This window comes from Entelurus aequoreus, linkage group LG10 (genome assembly GCF_033978785.1).
Source record: "Entelurus aequoreus isolate RoL-2023_Sb linkage group LG10, RoL_Eaeq_v1.1, whole genome shotgun sequence".
NCBI classification, from domain to species: domain Eukaryota; kingdom Metazoa; phylum Chordata; class Actinopteri; order Syngnathiformes; family Syngnathidae; genus Entelurus; species Entelurus aequoreus.
In genome coordinates this window covers 27,668,708-27,695,344 of record NC_084740.1, presented here as the reverse complement: position 1 = coordinate 27,695,344, position 26,637 = coordinate 27,668,708, and the positions used below count along the sequence as shown (strand labels likewise).

Below are 26,637 nucleotides of genomic sequence, written 5' to 3'. Positions count from 1 at the left end.
AGTTACAGGGGAAACTCTGGGTGTTCCTGGGAAACATTGCAACTTTCTGCTAGTTTTGTGCATTTTAGTCAAGTAGATGGTAAATTTTATGTACTGCTGCTTGTTGTTGTTGAAAGTTGCCATAAACTACCTGGCAACAAAGCCAAATCCCTCAGCTCTTCAACACAAAACACTACGCACATGCTTTGTTTAAAATAGCTATAAAAGACTAAAAGGCAACAGTAGTCGCCGGCCATTACTCAGTATTTTGTAAATTCAGCTTGCAATGCTTAAATATACGTTTTGCGTGACCTTATAATTCTGTTAAATATGTTTTGCGTGCCAGTGCAATGACAAACTGCACAAAACACTTTACTGCCTGTTTTTATTAATAGAAGTTTGATTTTTCGATGGGAAAAATATGTCAGTCGTCAAATCAAAATGTTATTGTCGGACATTTATGTAATTAAATGACCAAATGCAGTCATGATGACTGTCAACAAAAAGCAGTTAATAGTTCTGCAGATTTTTTTATCCTCCCTTATGTCCCTCCCTGTTATTCAGCAAAGTGTATATTTATTCTGACTCATATCAAGCCTGCGTTCGGCGACACAGGAAGTAGATCAATGGTCTTCATGTGTCTGCGTTAATGTCAGCGAGGTGATACCAGCCTACACTCATGACTCATCGACTGGGTTTCGAAAAAAAATGTCTACAAGCCATGTTGTGTCTGAAGTTGGCAGCTTTTAGGTTTTACATCTCAGTGAGTTCTCTGTGCTCTCTTTAAAAGCCGGAAGCAATAGCAGACTGTTCCCCCGCCCGCGTTTGTATTAACGTTCTTAACCTGGTGTTTTTATTGATCAATGTTAAAAGCAGCAAAATAGCCTCCTGCCTACTTTGTGTCTGAGGTTTTTTTTCTTGCATTGCAGGCAACTCTTTTTTTCAGTGTTTTCATAACCTTGACGCAAACCATCTCCCCTGATTTCCCAAAAAGCCGGAAGCTGTTATTTAGGAAATTTAGCAACATTATTGTGAATGTCCATTTAAACCTTACAAGATGTAACCCGCTGTTGCTGCAATAGCGGTGTGTTCATGCCATAGTGTTGTGTAACATCCATAACAGTAGGTTCTGGTGTGCTAATTCTTTCTTGTCTCCACTTGTTGTAACCTCATTTGCTCAGTGAGGTTTTGTTTTTGAAATCTGATCTTCAGCTTGCCTGGCAAAAGGTTAAAAATGTATCCGAAATATCAGTCAGTGTAGCAAACGCCACAAAATCCCACATTGCCTCAGAATGGTGTGGCAAAATTCCCCCAGTTAAAGAACTGGAAATTTCAGTTTTGCTCAAACTAGCCGCACTGTACAGCATTAAGCAATATGGTAATACGATAATTGTGGGAATTTCTGACTATGGTGGATTAAAAGTAATGGCATTATGCCATGCATGCATTGAGAGGAGGTACATGTTATTCTTCAAACTAGGGCGCATAAGTGTGTCTAATGTAGTAACACACAGCTTTGTGAGTCTCGTCATTGTCGATCTGTGAATTTGTCTCCCCCCTCTTTCCTGAAACAGTGTACCCCACTTGGTCCTCCCACCTCTTATGCTCATAAATAGGCCATTATACTGACCTGCCACTTGGATTAGAAGCTTTGCCACGACATACAAAACCTTCTATTGTCCCGCTTTTCTTGGTGGTGGTTGCTATTTTTCCTTTCTTTTAATGGTGGCTTTTGGCTATTATATTTGCCGTGTGATACTGTTTTAACTTTTATGGATGGCTGGCCCGTCATGTCTCACACATAATATAACCAACTTACTCAAAAAAAGTATTTTTTCACACGTAAATTAAACTTGTGTCCCTTATGGGTTGTGCCCAAAATGCTCATGTAATTGCATGCTTTTTAGTCCCCTAAAGTTGTGTAGCCAATTTTCTGGTTAGTTGACTAAAAATAAATTTCAAATCAATCTGATTTATGTCATCAAACATTGGAGTTTTGGCAGAAATATAGTAGCGCAGATAGAGATGTAATGATAAACAGCGGTAAAACTCACAACATTTGGTATTACTACTTTAAATTTAAATGATCGAAAAACTGTGATTGACAGCTGCACTTTGATAAATTTAGACGGACTAACGCTGGCTTGCTAGCTTAAATGCTAACATGAATAAAAGAGACAACGTCTTTCCCCATTAAGGAACGGCATTCCCTAATCTAAATGTAAATGTTTTACTTGATTATTTATTTGCATACAATGTATTATACTACATTTTTATTTACAGAAGTATTTTATAGAAGTTTTAAGTTTGCACTTTATTAATCTAAATTTTGGAGATTATTTATTTGCATGCAATGTGTAATGCGACATTCTTGTTACCGTAAGTATTCCATTCAAGACAGAAGTCTTCCTTACCACAGGAAGCTCTTAATTTAGTTCTATTAAAATTATTTCATATGAAGTAAAATATTTATTTGGTCTGAAAAGAACATTAGTCAAATTATAATTTTGCTGAGATGAACATGCAGTGTATGCAGTGTCACTTCAATCTACTAGTTTTTGATCATAAAACAAAGCATTTGTTATTAATTATCTGTGTCATTTGTATTCAATTGTTTCTTTAAAAAGTAATGAAATAAATCGGAAAAGTTCGTAAATCTAATTCTTTGTGAAAAAATCAGATTTTATTTTTAGGCCATATTGCCCAGGCCTAGTTCCAGTGTAGACAAAGATGTCAATGTTGTGCTTTCCTTTCACTCTTCACCGGAAGTAAATATGTAGTCAACAACAGCTGCGGTTGCTCATTTGGAAGACACTGCTCCTTAGTGTTTTGGAAGAGAATTACAAGTCTGAGGCCACCTCCCCGTGCAAGAACTATTAATCAAACAAGACGTTGTCAGAGGGGAAGCAAGTTGCGTGACGCGAGAATATATTCCAGCCTTTAAGAGGCACATATGTAGCATAGAAGAAAAAAAACTTTTTTGAAAATCAATATTACAAATAAAAAAATTCTGTCGAATTTAACAAAATAAAACAATGTAGAAAATTACACATTAATGTAATATTTAGTAACATACATATTACATTCAAAGTGAGATATGTCGAGCCTTATTGGTATAATTTTGATGATTATGATTTACATCTTATAAATACCTTGAAATTAAAATTTCAACAAATATGGGGTTTCAAAAACTGTAAACCAAGATCATCAAGATTATAATAAATATCTGATTCTGCATTAAATGGGTTAATAACACATGTTAGCTCCACATTTGAAGTTGAATTGCTGACATGAATGGACTTTTCCACGATATTCTTTTTTTTTTAGTTTTACTAATGACTGAGTCAAAATCTGGTTGGAGGAAAACGCGCAACTTTTCTCTTGACTACAATTGAACATTCACCTACCGAAAAAAGAAGGGTCTACTTTGGCACATGGGTGCAGCTTTTGACCACAAACTTAGTCACTGCTTGCTGACATTCGTCTAGCGGCAGACATGATTTGAAGCGAGCAGTGCCTGCCTCGGAGCCAGTCAGAATCTGTCTTTCGTCAGGCTCCTCTAAATGAGAAAAAACTCCTTTCAATTCAACAAATAGCGCCAACATGATAGGCGGTGTTAGTGTTTGTTATATTTACGCCAGATGACGTAGTTCCTTTTAAAAACGTGACATTCATTTATAGTTATTGCATGCTTTATGTTCAAATGTTTCAGCATGTTGTTCTTCTGTCGTTTTGATGAAATAGCAGCCTTTCAATTATTTAAGGCTGAAACGACACGTCGACTTAGTCGACATCATCGGTTACGTAAATACGTCGACGCCGTTTTTGTGCGTCGACGCGTCGCATATTTACGTCACACTACCGTCATGGTGGAGCGCAAAGCAGACTGTGCGAGCGAGGGGGAAAAAATCACGCCAAAAGTCGTCAAAAGTGTGGGAGTATTTCAATACACGGCCTAAAAATGTTGTTGTATGCACGCTGTGTCGAGCGGAAATGGCCTATCATAGCAGCACAACGGCTATGAGCGAACATTTGAAAAGAAAACCATCAATTAGTCAATCGTCCGCGTGAGCATACGTTGTCATCATTACACAAAAACATGAATGTGTCATTTGTATCTGCTAGGGGTGTAACGGTACGTGTTTTGTATTGAACCGTTTCGGTACGGGGCTTTCGGTTCGGTACGGGGGTGTACCGAACGAGTTTCTAAGCTAAAGCTAACTTTAGCTGCTAAAGTCTTAACAAGCTGCTTTGCTCCTTCTGCCTCTGTCTCGTCAGCACGCAGCATTGTCCCACCCACACAACCATCTGATTGGTACACACAAAGCATTATCAGCCAATCAGCAGTGCGTATTCAAAACGTTACCAGCCAATCAGCAGTGCGTATTCAGAGCGCATGTAGTCAGCGCTTCAGCGTGGAGCAGATAGGTGTTTAGCAGGTGAGCATCAGGCAGCGGACTCTCCCCAAATGATAATAAACACCTCCCAGTCAACTACTAGTAACATCACTATGAGCCCGTTGACCTTCTAGAAACTTAAACTGCAGCTCAGCTCACTCGCAGTCCTGGTTTGAGGTAAAGGCTAATTACCTCTCAGTTCCAGCCACATCGACCCCTTCTGAGCGTAGACATCCTAACCTTTCTTCATTACAACTGTTAGTCACTCACTGGAATGAGTAGATTTGGTTATTGTGTACTGTGTTGGACTGGATGTTTATTTTGCACATTTTAAAAGCAATACTTAATGTTTACAGTGCTCCAGAATATTTAGATTGGCACTTTTTTGTATTGGATGTTTATCTTTATTTTTGCACATTTTAGCAAATAAGCAATACTTTCACTTTTGTTGAAATGTTTACACTGTTGTTACAGAATATTTCGTTTTGCAATTTTTTGTATTGGATATTTATCTTTATTTTTGCACATTTTAAAGCAAAATAAGCAATACTTTTACTTTTGAAATGCTTATACTATTGCAGAATATTAAGATTTGCACTGGATGTTTACTTTTATATTTGCACATTAAAAAGCAAATAAGCTACTTTTAATTTTGTTAAATGTTAAAAGTTTTAAATGTTTACATTGTTACAGAATATTTTGTCATGTTGTTGTCAATGTTGACTGAGTGGCCATACTTTTTTTTTTGTAAATAAAAGCCATGCCTTTTGAAAAAACTGGCCTACATTTATTTTTTCATCTTCATTTTAAATAAAATAAAATAAAAAATAATCGGTAAAAGGAAAAATAATCTATAGATTAATCGAAAAAAATCTATAGATTAACCGATTAATCGAAAAAAATAATCTATAGATTAATCGATAGAAAAATAATCGTTAGCTGCAGCCTTACAATTATTACAAGTAGCGCTGTTGTAGTCTTTTCTTGTAGTCTTTCCTGTAGCCAAACTTTGGATTGTTTCTGTGGCCTGGCGCCATGTTGCTGTCTGACGTCACTATGCACGTTGCGTAATGACGTCATTCCCACCCGCAAGAATCGTTAAGGGAATTGTTTGACAAAGTAATTGATGTACCGCTAACCGATTTTGAACAAGAGCCGCTTTTCCATTTACATCACTAGTTATATTCATTTTGATGACACATTCCAGCTATGTGCTTCAAATATGACATGGACAAGTGTGTAAATGTGTCCCCAACGCAACACAGCATTTTTGCTAGCGGCTAATGTTCCTCCAAGGTGCAAAATCTCAGTAATCCTTGCCTCCATAGTGGCAAATAAACTAGCTTCATGCGGGTATCATCACTGGAGGAGGAGGAATAGCTAAACATGCTATACTATACTCTGTAGGAAGATATCCTAACTGCGAGCTCGAGCTCTTGAATATAAACAGAGATGAGCGGATCGATACTAGTATTGTCAGTAACGATACCAAGTAGTATAATATCGGGTCAATACCACAGTCGTTTGATCAATATGTTTTGTCAAAGTATTTTGTCGTTTTTGTTATTGTTTACAAACTCAGGAAATAAGTCTCTGGATATAGGAGGGCTTTAAAGGCTAAAACCAAAGGATTTAAATTGTAACCAGTCGAAGGAAATACTCTAAATATGTAATTAATATTGCTAAACCGCTATCTTGTGTTTTTGTCTGATAATTGAGATAAAAAATGTGATCATGCAATGATTTTGAACCTTTAAAGTATCCGTATCAGCATTGGTCTGGCCAATACAGCCCCTGTAATTACTTGTTATAGGATCGATACTCAAATTTGTAGTTTCGCCCAACACTAATGTAAAGTATCAAACATCAGATCATTAAGTGCATATTCCATTTTAACAGAATAAGATGTAACCATGTTACAACAGAAAGTAACTAACTTTTATCAGTAAATTAAAAAGTAGATTCATGGTAGTCTTGAGAAAGTGCTGTAACCTGAAATGGCACACTATATTTCCTGCATATGTCAGCAGATAAAATAGGAGCCTTTAGTAACCCGTTTGAAATGGTTGTATAATCATAATATATATATATATAGTGATAAGTATTGTTGTCACAGGAGGATGCAATATATATTTTGATATATATTTTAAGCAGTATCACCCATCCATACCCTGGTATTAAAAAGTGACTGTTTCAAAACCACTAAAAGTGTATTAAGAAGACCACCAAACATGCAGAAAGAGAAAGGCAACACATCCAACATGATCGCGCGTCTACCGAAGCACCAACCATTGCAACCATCGCTACATACAAGCTATATTCAAAATAAAGTTGAAGCTGTCTTGACATTAACTGACTACACTTTGCATCTGGCATTGGCAATACAAATACTTACTTGTTACTGACGAAGATATTAATAGCAAGCGAAGAGGGCTAATACTAGGTTATGTTTTAATTTAACGCTAAATAAATTACAATTCAGGCAGCAAATCAATGACAAGTCATCAAATACACACTTCAACAATTCCAAAACACTCTTGAACAAGTTATGAGCAAGTTTCCAAAAAAGTTTAAAAAAAAAAAAGGCTAAAAACACACTGTCTTTCTATTTATTTATTTATTGCCATTATTACTATTATTCCCTCAATGTTATGTTTTATTCATTTCTTATTGTATTGTTATTTATACTTTGTGTACATTCATTTTAATTATTTTTTATACTATTGTTTTGATGCCATTATTTTAGTTATTCTCCAGTGTTGGACATCTCAAAGGTGGGGTTTTTCCTCAAGTGCCATGCCATGCCATGTTTTGTTAATGTCACTAGTGCTCTGTGCGCATGTGTGCACGTGTGTGTGTTTACTTCTCTTTTTTTTAATTTTTTTTGGGGGAGTAAAACACTGTTTTGCAACGTGCCTGTGCATGACAAGTCCTATATAAATTAAGTTTGATTGATTGAGCAACATGCATTATCATATTATGGCGATTAGTATTAAAAGCTCTAGCTTCGGTCAAATTTATCATTTATATTTTATATCGCGCAAACCTACCGGAAATCCTCTGGTCTTTTACTGAAGTTAAGCTAATAGGAGTGATGTTCTCAGCATTTCAGACAATGCAATCCATCAAAAATCTAGTTGAGATATTGTGCTATCAGCATGGCTAATGGCTACTGGACACGAGTCAATTCGCAAGGTCCACTGCGTAATGGAACATAAATGGAAGTTGCTTTATGGTGTTGCCCATCTTAATTAGAACCCATTCGTTGCACATGACTTCATAGAAGATGATGTATTTGCTAAAAGCTAAGATTATGTGGAATGTCATTGCTTTTAAATAGAACATGTTTTACTTCCACTTAATCATTATCTGTTCTAAGGCTTTTCAGTTCTCAGTTTTCAGTTTATGGCGAGTAACCTTTTAAGTAGAGACACTGTTATTCTTCTGGGTGTCAAAGATAAGGCGGAAAATATTTCCCTAGTCTGCTTAACTGGTACGCTGAAGACGTAATGCCCCATTTTAGCCACAGGTTTGTCATCCACTTGAATGAATAAATGCCACACCTGTTGTACATTACATGAAACGGTTAATTGTCCTCTTTATGCTAAGTAAACGGTGCTTAAAAACAAAAACTATGCAAGAGTCACAGTGGATTGTTCTTCAGTACGTCAGCCTCCTTCTTTAGCCCCGGCTAAAAAGGATATGCTCCAACCTGTAAAAGGAATTGAGCTCACAATAGAGAAGAACAGAGGTGAGCTGGTTCCAAATATGGGCATATAATGTGCCAGTTGTGCCTTCTCAGGGGCAGGAAGTCTACTCTTCAAATGGTCAACTGATGACAAACTGGTGATTCTTTTTCCTTATGTTTGCCGAATTCCGCCCAGGTTTACACTGTCACTGCTCCTTGAACAATGCCAGTAAGAGGATGAGTCAGCTTGCAAAAACGCGCAGGGTTTTTTTCTAAGTGCAGACGTTTCAGCTGACGATATAATTCCATTTACACATAAGATAATTACTGAATGACCTAAAAATAGTAGTTTGGAAATGCCAGTTTGCAACGTGTGTGTGCGTGCACACCAATGTGTCTAATTGTGTGAATTTTGCTGCATGCATGGACAAGTGTGCATCTGACCCATGAGTGCATCTTGTGTTCATTGGGGCGGAGCAAGGATTTAGTCCGCAGTTGCTGAACTTTTAGATCTAAGTCTAAAAGATCAAGTCACATGTAAATAATCATCTATTCCTATCACACACGGCAATGTTTTGCTAAATGTAGTTGGGCACGGATGTTTTTATTGTAACAAAAGGCTGGCACCGCCAGAAGAACAACAAACCTACGTCGGGTAGCATGATACGTTGCAGTTGGATAAATGAGTGTACACTATATTTGTATATTTTATTATCCATTGTATGTGGAAGCATATGCATGTCACTCAAATTGTTCACACAGGGTCCAGGTCAAGGGGTAGTTTAGGTAGTGTAATTGTGTTGTGTGCAAAGTCCCCAAGTATAACAATCGTACAGTGCAGTTTGAATTGGGTCATCATAGAGGAAGGTGCATTGAGGTATATGAGTTGGTTTCCTCTTTGAAACATTCACTTCCACTTCTCACTTCTGTCTGCAGTGATGTATGTGGGTATTTATTCAGACTTTCACACCTGTGTCGTGTGATATTCGAGTTGCTGTAGGAGAAAAGGAAGGGAAAGTTTACAACTTGCCTGTTTATCCTCTTGTTGCGGGGCAGTTCGTAGTTATTTGTTGGTGATCAGTGTTCTTAATCATTGGCGTTTGCTGTTATTCTTCATTGTTTTTTGGCGGCTATTTCTTCCAGTCGGTGGGCTCAGCCCTAAATCTAGGAATCGACATTTAAACATGTGGATGATTCCGGGACAATTAGACTGCAAGTAAACCTGGGCCGAAAACAAATTTTGCTCAAATATATTGTCCTACAAATGATTGCTGATAAACAATATTATTGCCTTTTGTTTTTTTGAGACCAAATAATGATAGTAATGTTAATACATAATAATGAAAGTATACTCTTTCAAATGCAATAAACTTTTATTTCTCCTATATTTTAACATTGCAACTGAAAAGTAAACTTTCAGATACCAAGGTAAATATAACAAACAAATAATACAAATAAAATATACTCTAAAAATATAAAATTTTGCACTTGAATAAAAATCACAACCAGAAGCAATAAAATATGTTCTGCCTCTGTTAAGGCGGGGTTAGGGGACCTTCAAATATACACAACCAAAAAAATAAATAAAAAAGCTAAATAAAGTTTTTGTGACCCAAATGATCACGGTTATTATTATTATGAGATAGCTCCAGCGACCCCGTAAGGGACAAGCGGTAGAAAATGGATAGATGGGTATTGTTTAATGTGCTCAAAGTAATTATCCACACGCTAAGTTGTATTTTTTTAATACTTAAAATAGCCACACAATAAACTGTACTTTTTTGGCAGAGGAAATATTACATTTTGTCCTGGTTTAATAAGAGCCATATTATTTTTATATGTGTTTAAGTATGTTTAGCTTCTCCAATTTTAATTTGTAAATATTTTAGAATGTGTTTTTTTTAATGCGGTATTGGTTATTTTACTTCCGGTTTATGTGACGTCACGCAAGTTCACGTCATTTTCAACTTGACACTGGAGTTTATATCATTACTTAGTGCAAAAATAGCACAGCCTTTATGTATAATGTGGATAATGTAGCTCAGTTGTTCAGACAGTAATGTGTTTATACAAGTTTATATTGGGGGAATAATTTTAATTTCTCTTGTTTAAATGTTAGTATTTAAGATAGCTGGCCAGCTAACGCTAGTTGGTCTCAATAGTGTGTTTATCACCGTTTCTTCGATCATTTTATATTACGGTAATACTAACCGTCGGGAGTTACAGTTCATATTACTAAGACTGCACAAGTATGGCCAAAATAATAATCACGATTATTATAGAAATCACGATTATTAATCATAATTATTTACTGTTAATTGAAATATATTTTATTGCACTTTCTATTTTAAACAATCAGTATGTAAACTTGGCTTTTATTTCAAAATGAAATTGTGAAAATAATGTATTAACAATAAAATAAAATGTACAAAAGACAAAGAGACAACTAAAATAAATACGCCATTGCAGAGTGCAAAGAAGTGAAAAGATAAGAGATGAGAGGAACTTACAAAGGAACACATTCATTGTACTACTCACAGTATATATAGGACATGTGTCTTAGGCCATATAAAACGATATCATATGTCCTTTATTTTGGCCTGTCTTTGAGAGGTGGATGGATATGGGGTCCCGCGGTGCAAGGTTAATGTTACGGTCGTTTGTATTTTATAGCTGTTAGTCGGAGCTTTGCGCCGGTGGGGGGCGGCCCGCTCGTTTCGCAACCAGCTTTACAGTGTGGGCAAACGATGGCGGTTGAGAAAAGAAGCAAAGTGTTGTAAATGCCTAACGTATTTCCGCAACTCCATAATTTGTTAGGCTACACTTCATTTTGCCCTTTCTAAATGTTGCAGTTTAGTTTGCCAAATATGTAAACAGTCCTTTGAGTAAGATTTGGAAAAAAACAACTTTAGATTGTTTTGTGGATATTTTTCACAATGTAGTCACTTTGAAACTAACTACACTAATAAAGTACATTATATATACATATGAAATGCACATACTGTACATGTAGGAATCACGTTAGATTAATAATATAATTTGTAATAAACTGATCAAAGGGATACAAATATGCAGGATGAAGGTTGAACTCTAATGCTGCTAGCTTAATGCTAACGTAGAATTGACTGCCAATTAGACAAGCTAACTCAAATTAGCATGGCCAATCGCAGGGCACAGATAGACAATCATTCACACTCACATTCAAATCTTTGGACAATTTGCAGTCTCCAATGAAGCCAACATGCATATTTTTAGAATGTGGGAGGAAATTGCAGTGCCTGTAGAAAAACCCGCTCATGCACGGGGACAAATGTACGCTCCACACAGCGATGTCCAAAGCATCGAAGATGCACACTGCGTAAAGTTAGACGTTATTGTCAGCAGAAATGCCAAAAGATTTAGGGTAGTAAAGGCTTGAACAAGAAATGCATTAATTCGCTTAAAATACCTTTCTCTTCAACTTTCTTTCCTCACTTTTGCTGAATGTCACCTCGTTTAGGTGTGCGACCAGCTGTCGTGCTTATGACAGGCAATTTTGATGCACGTTTTTTTCTCCAAAATAAAGCATTGAGTAACATTTTTATGATATTTGAGCAGTTTTTCTAAACTGATCATAGCCAATAGTGTGTAAATAATAGACTGTATCAGTTATATCTATTCATACAATATAAATTAAATATAATTTAGTTTTCATGTTAAAGTGTTTTGATGTTAAAAAAAAAAGTGTCGCGGCATTAATCTTGCAGTGGTGTTGCGCCACGATCGTTTACACACAGGGGAAACCCTGGTGTGCGCTCCTTTTAAGAATGGCAGTGAGCGGAAGAGTGAAGAGAGAGCAAGTGGTAGCATGCACGTGCAGCAGTAGTGGCAACTGGCGAATGTGTACGGTTGTGTCCTGCAGAATTAACAAAGCGACCAAATTTTCACAAGTTGGTGGCCGAAAGCGGAGCTTTGGCGACTCATTATCGGGTAATGTTAAGGGTGTTACCCCCGACGAAAACATTGGTCCTGGTGGGAACATCTCTCAGTCCTTGACTACGGTCTGGGACTGGGAGCCGAACAGCAGGAAAGGTGTAACACTCGGTACTTGATACTGTTACGTGATTGCTGTTAGCGTGTCCCTTCCATTGCTCAGTTACACTTCCTGTTTCTTGTTCGCTGGGTTCCCAAAGCACGAGTGACACTATGAAACAAATCTTGCTTCATAATTTTTGGTTTCTTCCGACCAGAAAATACAAATATATATTGAATATCTTATGAAACGCATTTTATATTGATATCGAGTATGTGTTTATCGCGATATTTATTGTTAATCGTATTATCGGCCCAGCTCTAGGTCAATGTATAAGCCATTGCCAAGATAAGGCTGTGCTTAGTGGCCAATTTCGCTTTAGAACACACTTAAACGGACGGGACTTTAATTACCTTAAGTGAAAATGCCTGCATGTCCTTTTCTACGTTTGCTGTTACTGGTCAAATATTGGATTTAATATAAAATTGCATACCATCCGCCCCCAGTTCTTTGCGTGGGATTCCCTTGAATAAGAATAGCTCCTAGAGGCAAGGACATCATTAAAGAAATAATAGTTGGCTCTAGATGTGAGGGGAGAAATATATTTTAATTTAGTGGTAGTATGAGCCCAAACCTCAGCTAGGAAAAGCCATGAAAGTACAGTGAATCAGGGATACAGTTGGTAATACTGTGCTTTAGAATCCAGACTCAGTCAGCCTCATCTCAACTGTATTTCACCTGTGTTGTTTTTATTTAAAATGGCAATCCAGTGATGTTCAATATCACTATTGCTGTTATGTAACTGTGAGTAATATGTGCTCTACCTCCCCTTTATCATACAGTCCAGTCAGGTCTATTTAGCTGCTGTGAGTATGTGCTGCCATGTTGCATAAGATGAAGAGTCCCCATGCAGATCTTGTTAAACTGTTGGATTTGGAGGGGGGGGTGGAGACAAAGCGACGGGGCCTGACCGGGCTTGCCAGCACTGTGGCAAAGAGCTGTGAGAGCCTTACACTCCCTTATACAGACATTTCCAAGAGAGCATGTTTCCCGGCCTTACAATGCAGTTTCCTGTTAACCCTTTGCTGGCAAAGGAATCACGGAAGGATGGGACTAGTGAAGACCGTCCGAGTATGTTTGTCATGAGCAGAGTTTAAACCGCAGAATGTCAAAACGGATTTAAGAAATGGTGTCCCTATAGGTTTTTTTGGTTTGGATGACACAACATTCTTCAAGAAAAGTCTTATGTAGTGTGTCAGTAATATTAGTGATACCGGAATATAGTCTTATTTCTTCTGATAAATTTAATTTGAACATGAACTGCACTGTATCATATTACTCACTAAAAACGTTACATATTTGAGCAGTATTCAAACGACAATTTGGCACATATTACACTCAATATTGTCATATATAACGGTAATGGTAACAGTTGAGTTTCGGACATGATTTTAACAAGTTACATTAGGGAACAGCATATTTACTCATGCCCAATTCAACATCAATAAAGTACTATCTATCTATGTCTGAAAAGGAGTAGGTGAAGGCAACGCTCATTTATTCCTACCCCTTCTCTGTGTATTAGTAATTACTGCCATTTGTTTACATTTGACTATATGTTAAAGTTTTGAAAACTGCAGTTAAAGTTTTTACGTTTTCTTTCACGTCACCCTGCACTACAGACCTCTTTACAAATTTCAAATATTCTGCACTTAAGAAAACCCCTGCTCCTTATTGTCAGTTTAATTGTGCTGTCAGACTCATCGAATTTGCACGTGCGTTTGTGTCTTTGAGCAGAAACAGAAGAAAGGAATAGATTTTTGGTTTAATCTCCATTTCTTGGTGAGTTTTTTGGGATTATGCAAAAATAGTTTTGTAGAAGGTGGCACATTGGGCAAGAAAGGAAATTTTGGTGTAGATGCTGGAAATTGTTTTTCAGGCAGGTGAAATATCTGCAAAAGTACGGAAATCCGTCAAAATATCACTTGGCCGTTTTTTGTAAATGAGGGACAAGCGGTAGAAGATGGATGGATGGATGGAAATATCAATAAAATTACGATCCAAACAAAATTTGTTGAACACTCCTTTCAGCCGCAGCTACTCACTCGCTGTTCTTCTTGCCTAAACACCGTACTGAGTTGCAGGACATGAAGACAATGAGGAGCACCGAAACAAGCTTGCTCGTTAGTGAACCATCTAGCTGTCTTACTTGTTGTTGCCTCCGTTCGCTCTCCAAGCTACAAAGTTGATGGCTGTCTACTTTGCTGCTAATCATATTTGGATGATTACAATCCGAACACTTAGTTCCGAACCAGTTGTAGTTCTAGAGTATTTATTAGTAGCCAGCGAGAAGGTATTTTTTTGACGTGACAGATTTTAAACAGTGGTCACAACACCGGAAGTGTATTGTTTGAGGGGGCGTGCCTAAAGGAAAGAAATGTTTCTTTTTTCTCAATTTTCCTCAATATTTTCTCAAAGGGTTCACATCTCTGAGTTTTTGCTGTTATATTCTGCTTCGATTGGGGCTAATTGAGGGCAGTGACCCACCTAGTTCAGCAAATGGGGGTGTAGTGTCTAGTGTTGTGCATTATTGTCACCTATCGCAGGAGTTTTTGAAGAGAGGGGTGGGCCAGAAGCAGGGCTGCAACGATTCATCGAATAAATCGATAATTCAATTACAAATAAAGCATTGATTTGTATTTTGTTGCTCAGATTTTTCACCGTACCACACTTTGACAATCCTGACCTATACGACTGGAGTGGGCTTCAGAGGTCTGTGTTCAACTGAGTACCATTCTAGTTTGTAACTAATGCCAGCCATGGAACACTTCAGCTTTTATGATTCAAACTCCGTCTCTGGTCCTTTTTATGCTATATGCCCTGTGGACCAGATGACAGGTGTGAGGGTGCCGACAACACCTAGCCCGTATGCGCATGGACCACGCTGGCTTTCAGACTCTTTGTCCATAGTTGTATCAATAATGCAGCTGCTCACTCTCGGTCTCACCCCTGAGCCATCACTTTTCCGAGCTATTAAAAATGCATCCATTTCCCAGTCCAAAGTGTCTGTCCCATCCCAGTTCCCATAAGCCCTTTCCCTTGACCGCACATCAACAGTGTACTCCAGGCTCATCCGATCAGGAAACCCGGCACTATTTTTTGATGTTTAATCCTCCAGACACAATTAATTTTTAGCACGGTGGATAGAACCATGGATCCATTGAACATTGTTTTGTAAATAACCTTTCTGTATGAATGTATCGATGAATGTGGTAAGACATTTGCCATAGTAGCTCTTAGGCCTAAATAAATCGATTTTATCAATAAATTCTGTTTTTTTTGTTGCAGACAATTTAAAAAAAATTTTTTTTTTAAATCTGTTTTTTCTTCTATTACTCCAGCATATTTTTCGTCCCCAGGAGCTTCCGTAGCTTGCGCCCTCCCCCTTACTTCCTTACAAAGATTCACACAACTAGCAAAACATGGCTAATGCTAACGAAAGCAAGACATTTCGTCCGAAGAAGAAAGTGTCGTCAGTGGTTTAGATTTGTGGCAACAGGCATGGAACAAATGACTGCACACCACAAAGTTATTTTAATAAAAGAAGCAGCACAACAAACGTATTCCTTCATCTGAAGCTGAAGCATAGAGCCAAATAAGAGAAATGCAACTCTTTACGAGGCAAACAACACCGCAACAGCAATAACCTCCAGCTAAAAAGACGCTTTTTGGGGTGAAACCATTTACACAAGGTACCATGTATGACGAGAAAGGAGCACAATATATAGAGCGATCACTAAGCAGTCGCCGTGTACATCACCAAGTTATGGTTCTTGTAGAATGGAAAAGCCTGCGTTTATCCATTAACTAAAAATATAGAGTCCTCTTAATGTTTTACTTAATTTTTTATTTCTATACAATGTGCAAATCTACATTTTTATTTACAGAAGTATTGGATTCAAGACAGAAGTTTTAAGTTTGCACTTTGATTTGGTTATTCATTACTACTGTATTTATTGATTTTTGGTATCGATTGATTGATATTACCGGTAGTTTTTTGCATGCAATGTGCAATTGTACATTTTTGTTTACAGAAGTGTTTTGTTCAAGACCAAAGTTTTAAGTTTTCCCTCCGGAAGGTATCAATCATGTATCATTTTAAAAGGCAATCGATCGATTTTATCAATACAAAAAAAGGAAAACATTGGCTTTAAGAACGGTAGACTTCATATGAAGTTTAGCACTTTTAATGATAAGGATGTTAAACATTACTGAAGTCTGTCTGCCTGTCTGGAGTATCATTGCCATCAGTCAGCAAAACAGGTATGTCGGATACCTACGGTGGCCGAGAAAGGTCACAACAAATGCAAACGTGACAAGACAATATAAAGCCACAACACAACAACTTTGAGCTACAGCACGATTGAAAAAGCCACAACAAATACAAACGTTGAGGTGGGACATTTATAACGGTGTAATGAAGATAGTATAAAGTAAAAAGTTATGTATGACTGAAAAAATAGTCACACCTCACCTACTTTTCCAACTTTGTCAAACCGCTGCCAATTTAATCTGAAAAGATTATGTTGCGCTTAATTTTTTATATTAATATTGTATTATTCTTATGTTGAAAAACAACAGCAAACATAGCAAGCAAATCTACTGTTCAAATGTTAGTTACTGTACTTATATATAACATTTCTTAAGTGTTTAAAATATGAGCAGAAAAAGTTTGTTCCTGTCAATACAACCTAAAGTGTTGGTTGCACTTTATTTAAATAAGATTTAAAAGCATTGGCCAAGAATTGTTTACTTGCGTGTTTGTATCCATCATTCATTTATATCTAACTCTCTTATAAGAAATAACAGGAATATGGTAAATTTCACCTGCGGTATCCAGTATTTATTTCACAGACACAGTGGTTGATTTATTTTTTTTGCTAAAAAGTTACTGAATCGATTTCAACTCACTGGATCATTTCCGATCGTATCGTTCCAAATAAACTAACATTGTCCCTGAATCGTATCGGCAACATCAAAATATGATTTGAATCGAATCATTGTTAGAGGCAGCACGGTGGCACAGGGGATAGTGCATGTGCCTCACAATACGAAGGTCCTGAGTAGTCCTGAGTTCAATCCCGGGCTCGGAATCTTTCTGTGTGGAGTTTGCATGTTCTCCCCGTGACTGCGTGGGTTCCCTCCGGGTACTCCGGTTTCCTCCCACCTCCAAAGACATGCACCTGGAGATAGGTTGATTGGCAGCACTAAATTGGCCCTAGTGTGTGAATGTTGGCCCTGCGATTAGGTGGCGACTTGTCCAGGGTGTACCCCGCCTTCTGCCCGAATGCAGCTGAGATAGGCTCCAGCACCCCCCGCGGGCCGCGACCCCAAAAAGGGACAATGGTAGAAAATGGAGGGATGGATCATTGTTAGAACAAATTGTTACATCCCTACTAACATGAAAACAAATCACATCGTCTGAGCAACTAAGCTGTGCTCTCTCACCCCCATTGCAGCATTGCCATATCGAGCTATTATTGTTATTGAGAGCCTTGTATCACAATCGTATTGTATCAAGATTCCCAGCCTTAGTGTTTAAATGGTATATGGATGCAGAAAATGTGTGTTTGGGAGTGTCCAATTGATTATGGGTCTGCATCAGTCCCTATTAGGAGGGGTTTGCAGCAGGAGAAGTGGGTTGGTGTATAGGTGCTGTGTCACAGGAAGTGGCAGATTGTATCGTGGATGCGGATGAGACAGATGGAGGAAAAGATGGATTAGGGAGCCATGGGGGTGGAATGGTGACCGAATAAAGACCACAAAGATAAATAGTAAAACTGTACTTCAACACTTGACATTGGGTCATCTTTTTAGTTCAGTTTTTTGCTTTATACATCATGTACAAAACCCAAAACCAGTGAATTTGGCATATTGTGTAATTCGTAAATAAAAACAGAATACAATGATTTGCAAATCATTTTCAACTTGAATTCAATTCAATTGTATTCAATCTACACTGCAAAGACAAGATATTTAATGTTCAAACTGAGAAACTATTTTTTTTGCAAATAATCTAGGGCTGCAACAACTAATCGATTAAATCGATTAAAATCGATTATACAAATAGTTGCCGATTAATTTAGTCATCGATTCGTTGGATCTATGCTATGCGCATGCGCAGAGGCTATTTATTTTTTTTATTTGTTTTTTTGTTTTTTTTTGCTTTGTTTTTATAAACCTTTATTTATCAACTGCAACATTTACAAACAGCTGAGAAACAATCAAAATAAGTATGGTGCCAGTATGCTGTTTTTTTTTTCCAATAAAATACTGGAAAGGATAGAAATGTAGTTTGTCTGTTTTATCCGATTATTAATCGATTAATCGAAGTAATAATTGACAGATTAATCGATTATCAAATTAGTTGTTAGTTGCAGCCCTAAAATAATCATTAACTTAGAATTGAATGGCAGCAATACATTGCAAAGAAGTTGGCACCGGGGCATTTTTACCACTGTGTTACATGGCCTTTCCCTTTAACAACACTCAGTAAACATTTGGGAACTGAGGAGACCAATTTTTGAAGCTTTTCAGGTGGAATTATTTGCCATACTTGCTTGATGTACAGCTTAAGTTGTTCAACAGTCTTGGGTCTCCGTTGTGGTATTTTAGGCTTCATATTGCGGCACACATTTTCAATGGGAGACAGGTCTGGACTACAGGCAGGCCAGTCCAGTACCCGCACTCTTTTACTATGCAGGGGCATCCATGATAACGTTGCTTGGATGTCAAGACATGTTGCTCCAAAACCTGTATGTACCTTTCAGCATTAATGGTGCCTTCACAGATGTGTAAGGTACCCATGCCTTGGGCACTAATACACCCCCATACCATCACAGAGGCTGGCTTTTGAACTTTGCGCCTATAACAATCCGGATGGTTCTTTTCCTCTTTGTTCCGGAGGACACAACGTCCACAGTTTGCAAAAACAATTTAAATTGTGGACTCGTCAGACCACAGAACACTTTTCCACTTTATCAGTCCATCTTAGATGATCTCGGGCCCAGCGAATCCAGGGGCGTTTCTGGGTGTTGTTGATAAATGGCTTTCGCCATGCAAAGTAGAGTTTTAACTTGCACTTACAGATGTAGCGACCAACTGTAGTTACTGACAGTGGTTTTCTGAAGTGTCCCTGAGCCCATGTGGTGATATCCTTTACACACTGATGTCGCTTTTTGATGCAGTACTGCCTGATGGATCGAAGGTCCGTAATATCATCGCTTACGTGCAGGGGTTTCTTCAGATTCTCTTAACCTTTTGATGATATTACGGACCATAGATGGTGAAATCGCTAAAGTCCTTGCAATTGCTCGTTGAGAAATGTTGTTCTTAAACTGTTGGACAGTTTGCTGACACATTTGTTCACAAAGTGGTGACCTTGTTTGTGAATGACTGAGCATTTCATGGAAGCTGCTTTTATACCCAATCATGGCACCCACCTGTTCCCAATTAGCCTGTTCACCTGTGGGATGTTCCCAATAAGTGTTTGATGAGCATTCCTCAACTCTGTCTTTTTTGCTTCTTGTGCCAGCTTTTTTGAAACATGTTGCAGGAATCAAATTCCAATAGAGCTAATATTTGCAAAAAATAACGACGTTTTCCAGTTCGAATGTTAAGTATCTTGTCTTTGCAGTCTATTCAATTGAATATAGGTTTTAAAAGATTTGCAAATCATTGTATTCTGTTTTTATTTACGATTTACACAATGTGGCAACTTCACTGGTTTTGGGGTTTGTACTTGTTTGGTGTCACTATTTGTAGAGCCTTGCCCGACTCAATCGTACACTGTAAAGAATGTGTAGATTTTACTCTAAAAACTGGCAGTTCAGTCGACAAAACTTTACTGTACTTTACTGTTTTTTTATACATCAAATAACTTTTAAATATATACTTTTATAGCAAAATGCTGGCTACTGAGCTGCCAGTTTTTTAAAATTATAATATATATGGTCTTTTTTTTTAATTTTTTTTTTTTACAGTGTTACTGTAAATGGAAAAATTATGCCGTTTTTATTTTTTACTATAAAATGTTGTCGACTGAGCTGCCAGTATATTACAGTTAAAATGTTTTACAGTGTACCTGAATGTTAGTTCAGGGTTTTTATTCTGCAAACTTAATACAAACGCACATTCATCGGTTTTCCTGTGGTGATGAAGACACAGGTGGAAGATTCCGAAGCTCGGCAAAACTTCCTGTCTTTGTCAACCTCCATTGTGGTTGTGCCTTCGATCTTGTTTGCAATCAAACTTGTTTTTTTCCCACATAAGATTAATATACCGCATTATTCTTTTTATTGGTCTCATTTGCTCATATGCTCCCTTATGCAATCATTCTATCTGATAGTAGTGGCAGAAGATGACCTAATAGTTGGTCACTCGAGAGTGTTTGATCTAGACAGGATGTGGGCTGGATAGTTGGCTAATGTCTGAGGAATAAGAAGTCATGACACTGTCTGGTATGATCAAGTGCTCTGTAATTAAGAATGAGTGGTTGAATAGAATTCTTAGGACGGACAGGATCGTTGATCTTTACATACTAAATATTTGCTTAAATATATGCAGAAGATGGCTGGTCTAACTTGTGGTTGAATTAGACATGGCTGCTATTATGGTGACTATTGTAATTTCAGACTCATAAACTAATTATGCGTCCTCTTGTCTTGCGCTGCCCTCCATTCTAGTGAGTCGAGTATCTGCCAGGCTCGTGCCACTGTGATGATCTACGACGATGGCAACAAGAAATGGCTGCCGGCAGGTGCTGGGCCCCAAGCCTTCAGCCGGGTGCAGATCTATCACAACCCCTCCAACAACGCCTTCCGGATAGTGGGCCGCAAGATGCAAACAGATCAGCAGGTGAGGCTCCTGGCGTGTAAATTCATTTATTTTTACATCTATTACTGCACAGGGTACCAGCGATGGCACAGAGCAACATTGTGATGACCACAATACCGGAAATAGAAATGGTTGCGACATCGTGGTAGCGTAGCGCTGAAAGCGGTTCAGACGTCTCATGTTCCATTGTAAATAAAAGCAGAAAAATAAGCCATTTCTCTCCATCTACTAGTGTTTTCTCTCACCCACAGCGCAGGGATGTCAGGTTGTATCACTAACAATTACTTTCAGTATTACCAGATCATGACTCAGGAGATAGCGTTAGATGAAAATCAGTAACAATGGTTAAGTGAGTTTGGAGGGATCTATTCTTGTCTTGCACGCTCTCACTCTGCCTGCTGCCTCAGCGTCTCTCCGTTTTAAACATTCACAACACTAAAGTGTTCCCCAGAGAGCGAGTCTCAAAGTGGATGATGCTTCCTGTGAGATAGTTGTTCAAGCATTTCCTGTGACAATTTAGGGAAGGGTTTGTTACTCAGTCTGGACTATTTTCTCTAATGCGCGTGTCTGATAGCAAAAGAAGTGGAGATGCTGATATAGTTAAGGCAACTTTTTTCCTGTTTCTCTCCTCCAACGTGGTCGTTTCTGTATGATATTCACTGTCGCCTCTTGGTCTGTGCTCTGTGGAATCCAGAGGCTGTTAAACAAATAGTAAAATGGCATGTCAGCACATTCAGGCAACACTCAAAACCACAACATTGTTTCCCTCTGGATTCATCGGCTTGACGCCACCTACTGGATTGCATGAGCAAACCATGAGGACGCATGATAGAAACCATTTTTTTATCATTTTGACTGGGTCAATGTGGATTAAAAGGAGAAAGTCATATTTGTCGTTTTTGCATTGATTTTGTGTCCTCCCAGGTGGTTATAAACTGTCCTATCGTGAGAGGCTTGAAGTACAACCAGGCCACACCTAATTTCCACCAGTGGCGGGATGCTCGACAGGTGTGGGGACTTAACTTTGGCAGCAAGGAGGATGCTGCGCTCTTTGCCAATGGCATGGCGCACGCTGTGGAGGTGCTCAACTCTATGGCAGATGCAGGTGCTATTTCCTTTTAAAGAGTGCATGATTGACTTAAACGTAACAATAGCATGCATATGATATGTTTGAGGCAGAATCTTCATTCCTCCATTGTATATCTATTGAACATGTGTTCTGTCATTTTTGTCAGGTTATGCCACGCTTCCTCGGCCAGTGTCAAACGGTCCATCTCCTGAAGAAATTGAGCAGCAGCGCAGGTACAAAACCCTGAAATGTAACTAATTGCTAGTCTCAATATCAATATTCCAAACTAAAGCTGTCCTAATCATGGTATCAGATCAGGGGCCAGTATTTGCCTTTTTTATTTACATGGCTAAAGAGTGCACTCACGTGACAGATTCCTTTAAAATTGATGCACGCTCAGGGAGACAATTACATTTCCGGATTCAAACATGTGAATTCAAGGAGGGTGTGGGTCTTGCCATAACACCGTTTCGATTTGAAAGAAAGCTGCAATGGTCGGTCGTCTATCCACAGAGCAAAGTCGCTTCTGTGACACTAATCCTCACCGCCAAGGCGAAAAATAAAGTTGGTGAGTTTCTGCAAGTATTATCACTAGAGGACTAAAGGAAAATGAATGGCTAAACATGTTACACACACACAAACTAAGCAGGATGACACAAGAAGCTAACTGCTAAAGCTTTAAAGTAGGGGGGATCGATCCAGATGTTGATGCTATCGATACCTAGTATGGTATCTGTATATAAACGATACTAAAGTGATTAGATTAATATTTTTCTATTTCTGGTTCTTCTTACATAATCATTTTTTGATCGTTTTTGTTATTGTTTACAAACTCAGGCAGTCTCTGGATACAAGAAGGCTTTGAGGGCAAACCTAAATGATTTAAGTTGGAAACAATGGTAGTTTTTGCTTTTGTTTAGTTATTGTGCACTATTCACTTTATTTTGTTAAAAAACCTTGTATATAGCATTCAATACCATACATTTTTAATACATCATCTGATTTACAACAGTGCTATCAAATTCTGAATTTAATAAGATATCCATCCATTTTCTTCCGCTTATCCGAGGTCGGATCGCGGGGGCAGCAGCCTAAGCAGAGAAGCTTCATAAAAATGTGTTAATGTGCTTGTTTGGTTACTTGCTATAAAACATGTTTCGTTCTATAATCTATTGTCAAAGTATCTGATTGGATTTGAGGCCAAAAAATTGGATCGGAGGCCACAAATGCTAATCGGGATGTCCATATACCAAACTGCATTTTGAATCCCTTTTGCATGTGCTCTCTGCGTTATTCAGTGTGAGAATGCAGTGTGTTTATGCAGTAAAGACAACGTTTTAAGATAGGGGAGCGAGTAATGGGAAAAATGTAGGACACACTAATTTACAGACCAGTACACTACATTGTGGTGGCGCTATTACTAAATCAAAATTGGATTGACTTGAAATTTCTCACTCATGCGCTCTATAAAACACTCACTGTAATTAGCAGAATCGCCGTGCAATTTCGTACACAGCTAGAGGTGATTGACAAATGGTAAATAAGTAGGCTATACTTGTATAGCGCTTTGACACTATTTCCACATTCACACACTGATGGCGGGAGCTGCCATGCAAGGCCCTAACCACGACCCATCAGGAGCAGGGGTGAAGTGTCTTGCCCAAGGACACCACGGACGTTACTAGGATGGCAGAAGCCGGGGATCGAACCACGAACCCTCAGGTTGCTGGCACGGCCGCTCTTCCAACCAAGCCACACGTGTGTAAAATTCTGCCTGCCATCAAGAAAAGCGTCTTTGCAGTGGCATGGGCGGGAGGGATATAGCAACTAATTTGCTGTAAATCATTGACCATTTGTCTAAAAAGCAGAAAACATTTATGATATCTGGATTACATGTATGCTAGCATGCCTTTGAAAGCATTTTGAGTACAATTAGTTGTGTTCCTCTGTACAGCGGTGTCCATAAATGTAAATTATTCTCTCCATTTAATTGATTTAACAATCAATAGTCAATCCAGGTCGCCTAAGCTCTGCATTAGTCCTCTTGGAAGTTTTGCACACAAGCATACGCAAAGGATTTAAGGGCATTAGCTTGGCACCGCTAAACTCGCAGTCGGCCCCTATAGGTTAAAGGTTAAATAGACAGCACGGCGGACACATCTCACATCAGCCCCACCTTCATCCATTTATCTGTTCCTCATTATGGCGGCACCATGCTTGCTTGCACAGACTTGGCATTAAACATTTAATCTCATTTGAACTAAAAGCTTTGTGATTGGCCAGAGAGGCTGTCCGTCAACTGACTGTTTGTCCTGCTGCTTGCTGTCCTGCTGTGGCTTAGAGAGTAAAGCACTGCTATTAAAACCTTCAAAATCCATCACAGATTTATAAGCGGGTAGATGTTATTTACACCCCCGGTTTTATATTGGATGAATGCGCAAATACAAGAATAATGGCATGTATACATGTGTCCAATGGCGAGATAAGTTTAAAGCGATATAGACATGATCAACCCTCCCTGAGGGCATTTAGTCACATTTAAAGTCACAGTCACACCGTGCACGGCAGGCCTATTCAACTGGCGGCTCGCGGGCCACATCTAGCCCACCAAAGCTTTTCATATTTTGGCCACTAAACATCGGCCAAATAGGCTTGTTGAAACCATTGAGCCTTGGGTTGATCATGTAAGCAGTACTCCCGCTACCCCGCAGGGGGAAACAGGGAGGCATGTGTCATAATGAAGTTGGGTGAGCTCATTCAATCCTGAAAAAAAGTCTAAATACATTGCAAAAATCTGACTTTTAACAACATTGATCCAAACAAGCAGCAACAATGGTAGAAATCCCAGCATGTAAGCTTAAACAAGAAACTTGGTCAAACATTCGTAGATAGATATTGTGATATCCTTTATATGTGAAGTAGATATTGTGCATAAAGATATTTAGTTTGTTTTGTATTGAAAATGCTGACTTTGTAATGTCTTGTATACGTGGACATTTGCCTGAGAGTAACTCTGCCGATCAAACCTCTAAATATACATTTAGATTTAAATTTAACTACTAGAGGACAACAATGCTACACCTTAAATTTAATTGCGATAAGTCACATACAATGTTTGGTGTTAGAATGTTGTGTAATTTCTATACACAATGAACAATATTTATGTAAAATACACAATAGACATTTTTCTTTTATGTTTATTTTATGTTTATATTTTCAGTTTAACAGACCTAAATGAAGGAAGAAGTGTAAAGACATAAAACTGAGAAAGGAAAAGAATGCAAAAGAAGGAACATCAATCCTCCACAAAACTCTTGGTTTCTTTATGCTTTTAACTAGCTGCACACGCTGGAAACGAGTAGCGAGGGCAGAATAATTAATTTATTATCAGTGCAGTGTGAAAGCCGATGTGTTTACTTTGCAATTAAGTAAACGCAGTCTCAAAGAAATATAACCTGCGGAGGCACTCTCTGACTAAACATCCACACCGGCCCCTGAGCCCTTGGGCTCTTGAAACTGCGCCCCTCTTCATTATGTACCGTAGTTGAATAGCCCTGGTGTCTGCTCTCAAGTGGCTGCATGTTTGCATTGTATGTTGCATACAGCTGTTGCTGCAGCATGCCAGATGTGGTGGGGGTGAAGGGACTTAGTTGAAGAGAACTGAAGCAGTCGAATTAGGCCACAGAGTCCATCTGTGGACTTCTTATCGACCACAACCTGTGCAGTAGACTTTATATTACTTTGTAGTGACCGCGCATATGGTCAATTCAATGACTTTAGTGGACATTGTCCAATATGCTGAAGAGTTGCTTGTTTATTGTATCCCACCAGAGGAACTACGGTCTTATTTGGAGGAACAGCCACTTGCACACCACATTTGATGTTGGTGTGTTTTACCAGTTCTTCAGAACAGGGGCCAGAATCTCTTTAGTAAATGTTGAGGTCTTAAAAGTAGAGATGGGCCGATACCGTTTGATTTTACTCTATTTCCGCTGTCTGTTTACGACATGACACACATTATTAAATTGGGCATTTAGTTATCCATTTTCCCCTGATGACCATTCCAAAAAATTTGGCCAGTAATAGGCCGATAATGAATATAATATCAGACTATAATGCTATACAAATAATCACATTTCAATTTCAGCTTCTTACGATTATAAAAACATAATACCTTTTTTTTTTAAGATTAATTGCATGCGCAACGTGCATACAAATTCCTGAGCTTGTGACGGTGAAACGGATGAGTGAGCGTATATGAAAACAAGACCACGTCCACTCGAAGTTTAGGATCTCACCATGGTTGCTACTTTTTATATAATACCGTGCTAATATGCCTAATTAATAATCAATATACTCGACAGAAAAATAAGGCATTTTTGCGTTAACATAACCGAGGACAGAGTCTCAAAATAAACGTAGTCTGATTTTAAGCGCAGAATATCTCTGAAATTTACATAAGTGAAATGCTGTCATTGTGAGGAGAATGAACATTTGTTTGGGAAAATAATGTGTCCGGGACCGCTCATTCATCCCCTAAACACGTCATAGTTTAAACAATGTTGAGACGGCCACTTCAAAAGCCGACTAAACTATG

General features: G+C 38.3%; 1 protein-coding gene across 3 annotated transcripts in view; it reads left to right on the top strand.

The window, feature by feature from the left end:
* The window catches only part of vaspb (vasodilator stimulated phosphoprotein b), a 51,735-nt gene that overhangs the window by 13,492 nt on the left and 11,606 nt on the right, over positions 1-26,637 (top strand). For all 3 annotated transcript variants that reach the window (XM_062060483.1, XM_062060482.1, XM_062060481.1), the window contains exons 2-4: positions 20,821-20,992; positions 21,896-22,076; positions 22,207-22,273. In XM_062060483.1, the coding sequence (XP_061916467.1) occupies positions 20,821-20,992; positions 21,896-22,076; positions 22,207-22,273 (420 nt within the window). The remainder of the gene's footprint in view (positions 1-20,820; positions 20,993-21,895; positions 22,077-22,206; positions 22,274-26,637) is intronic.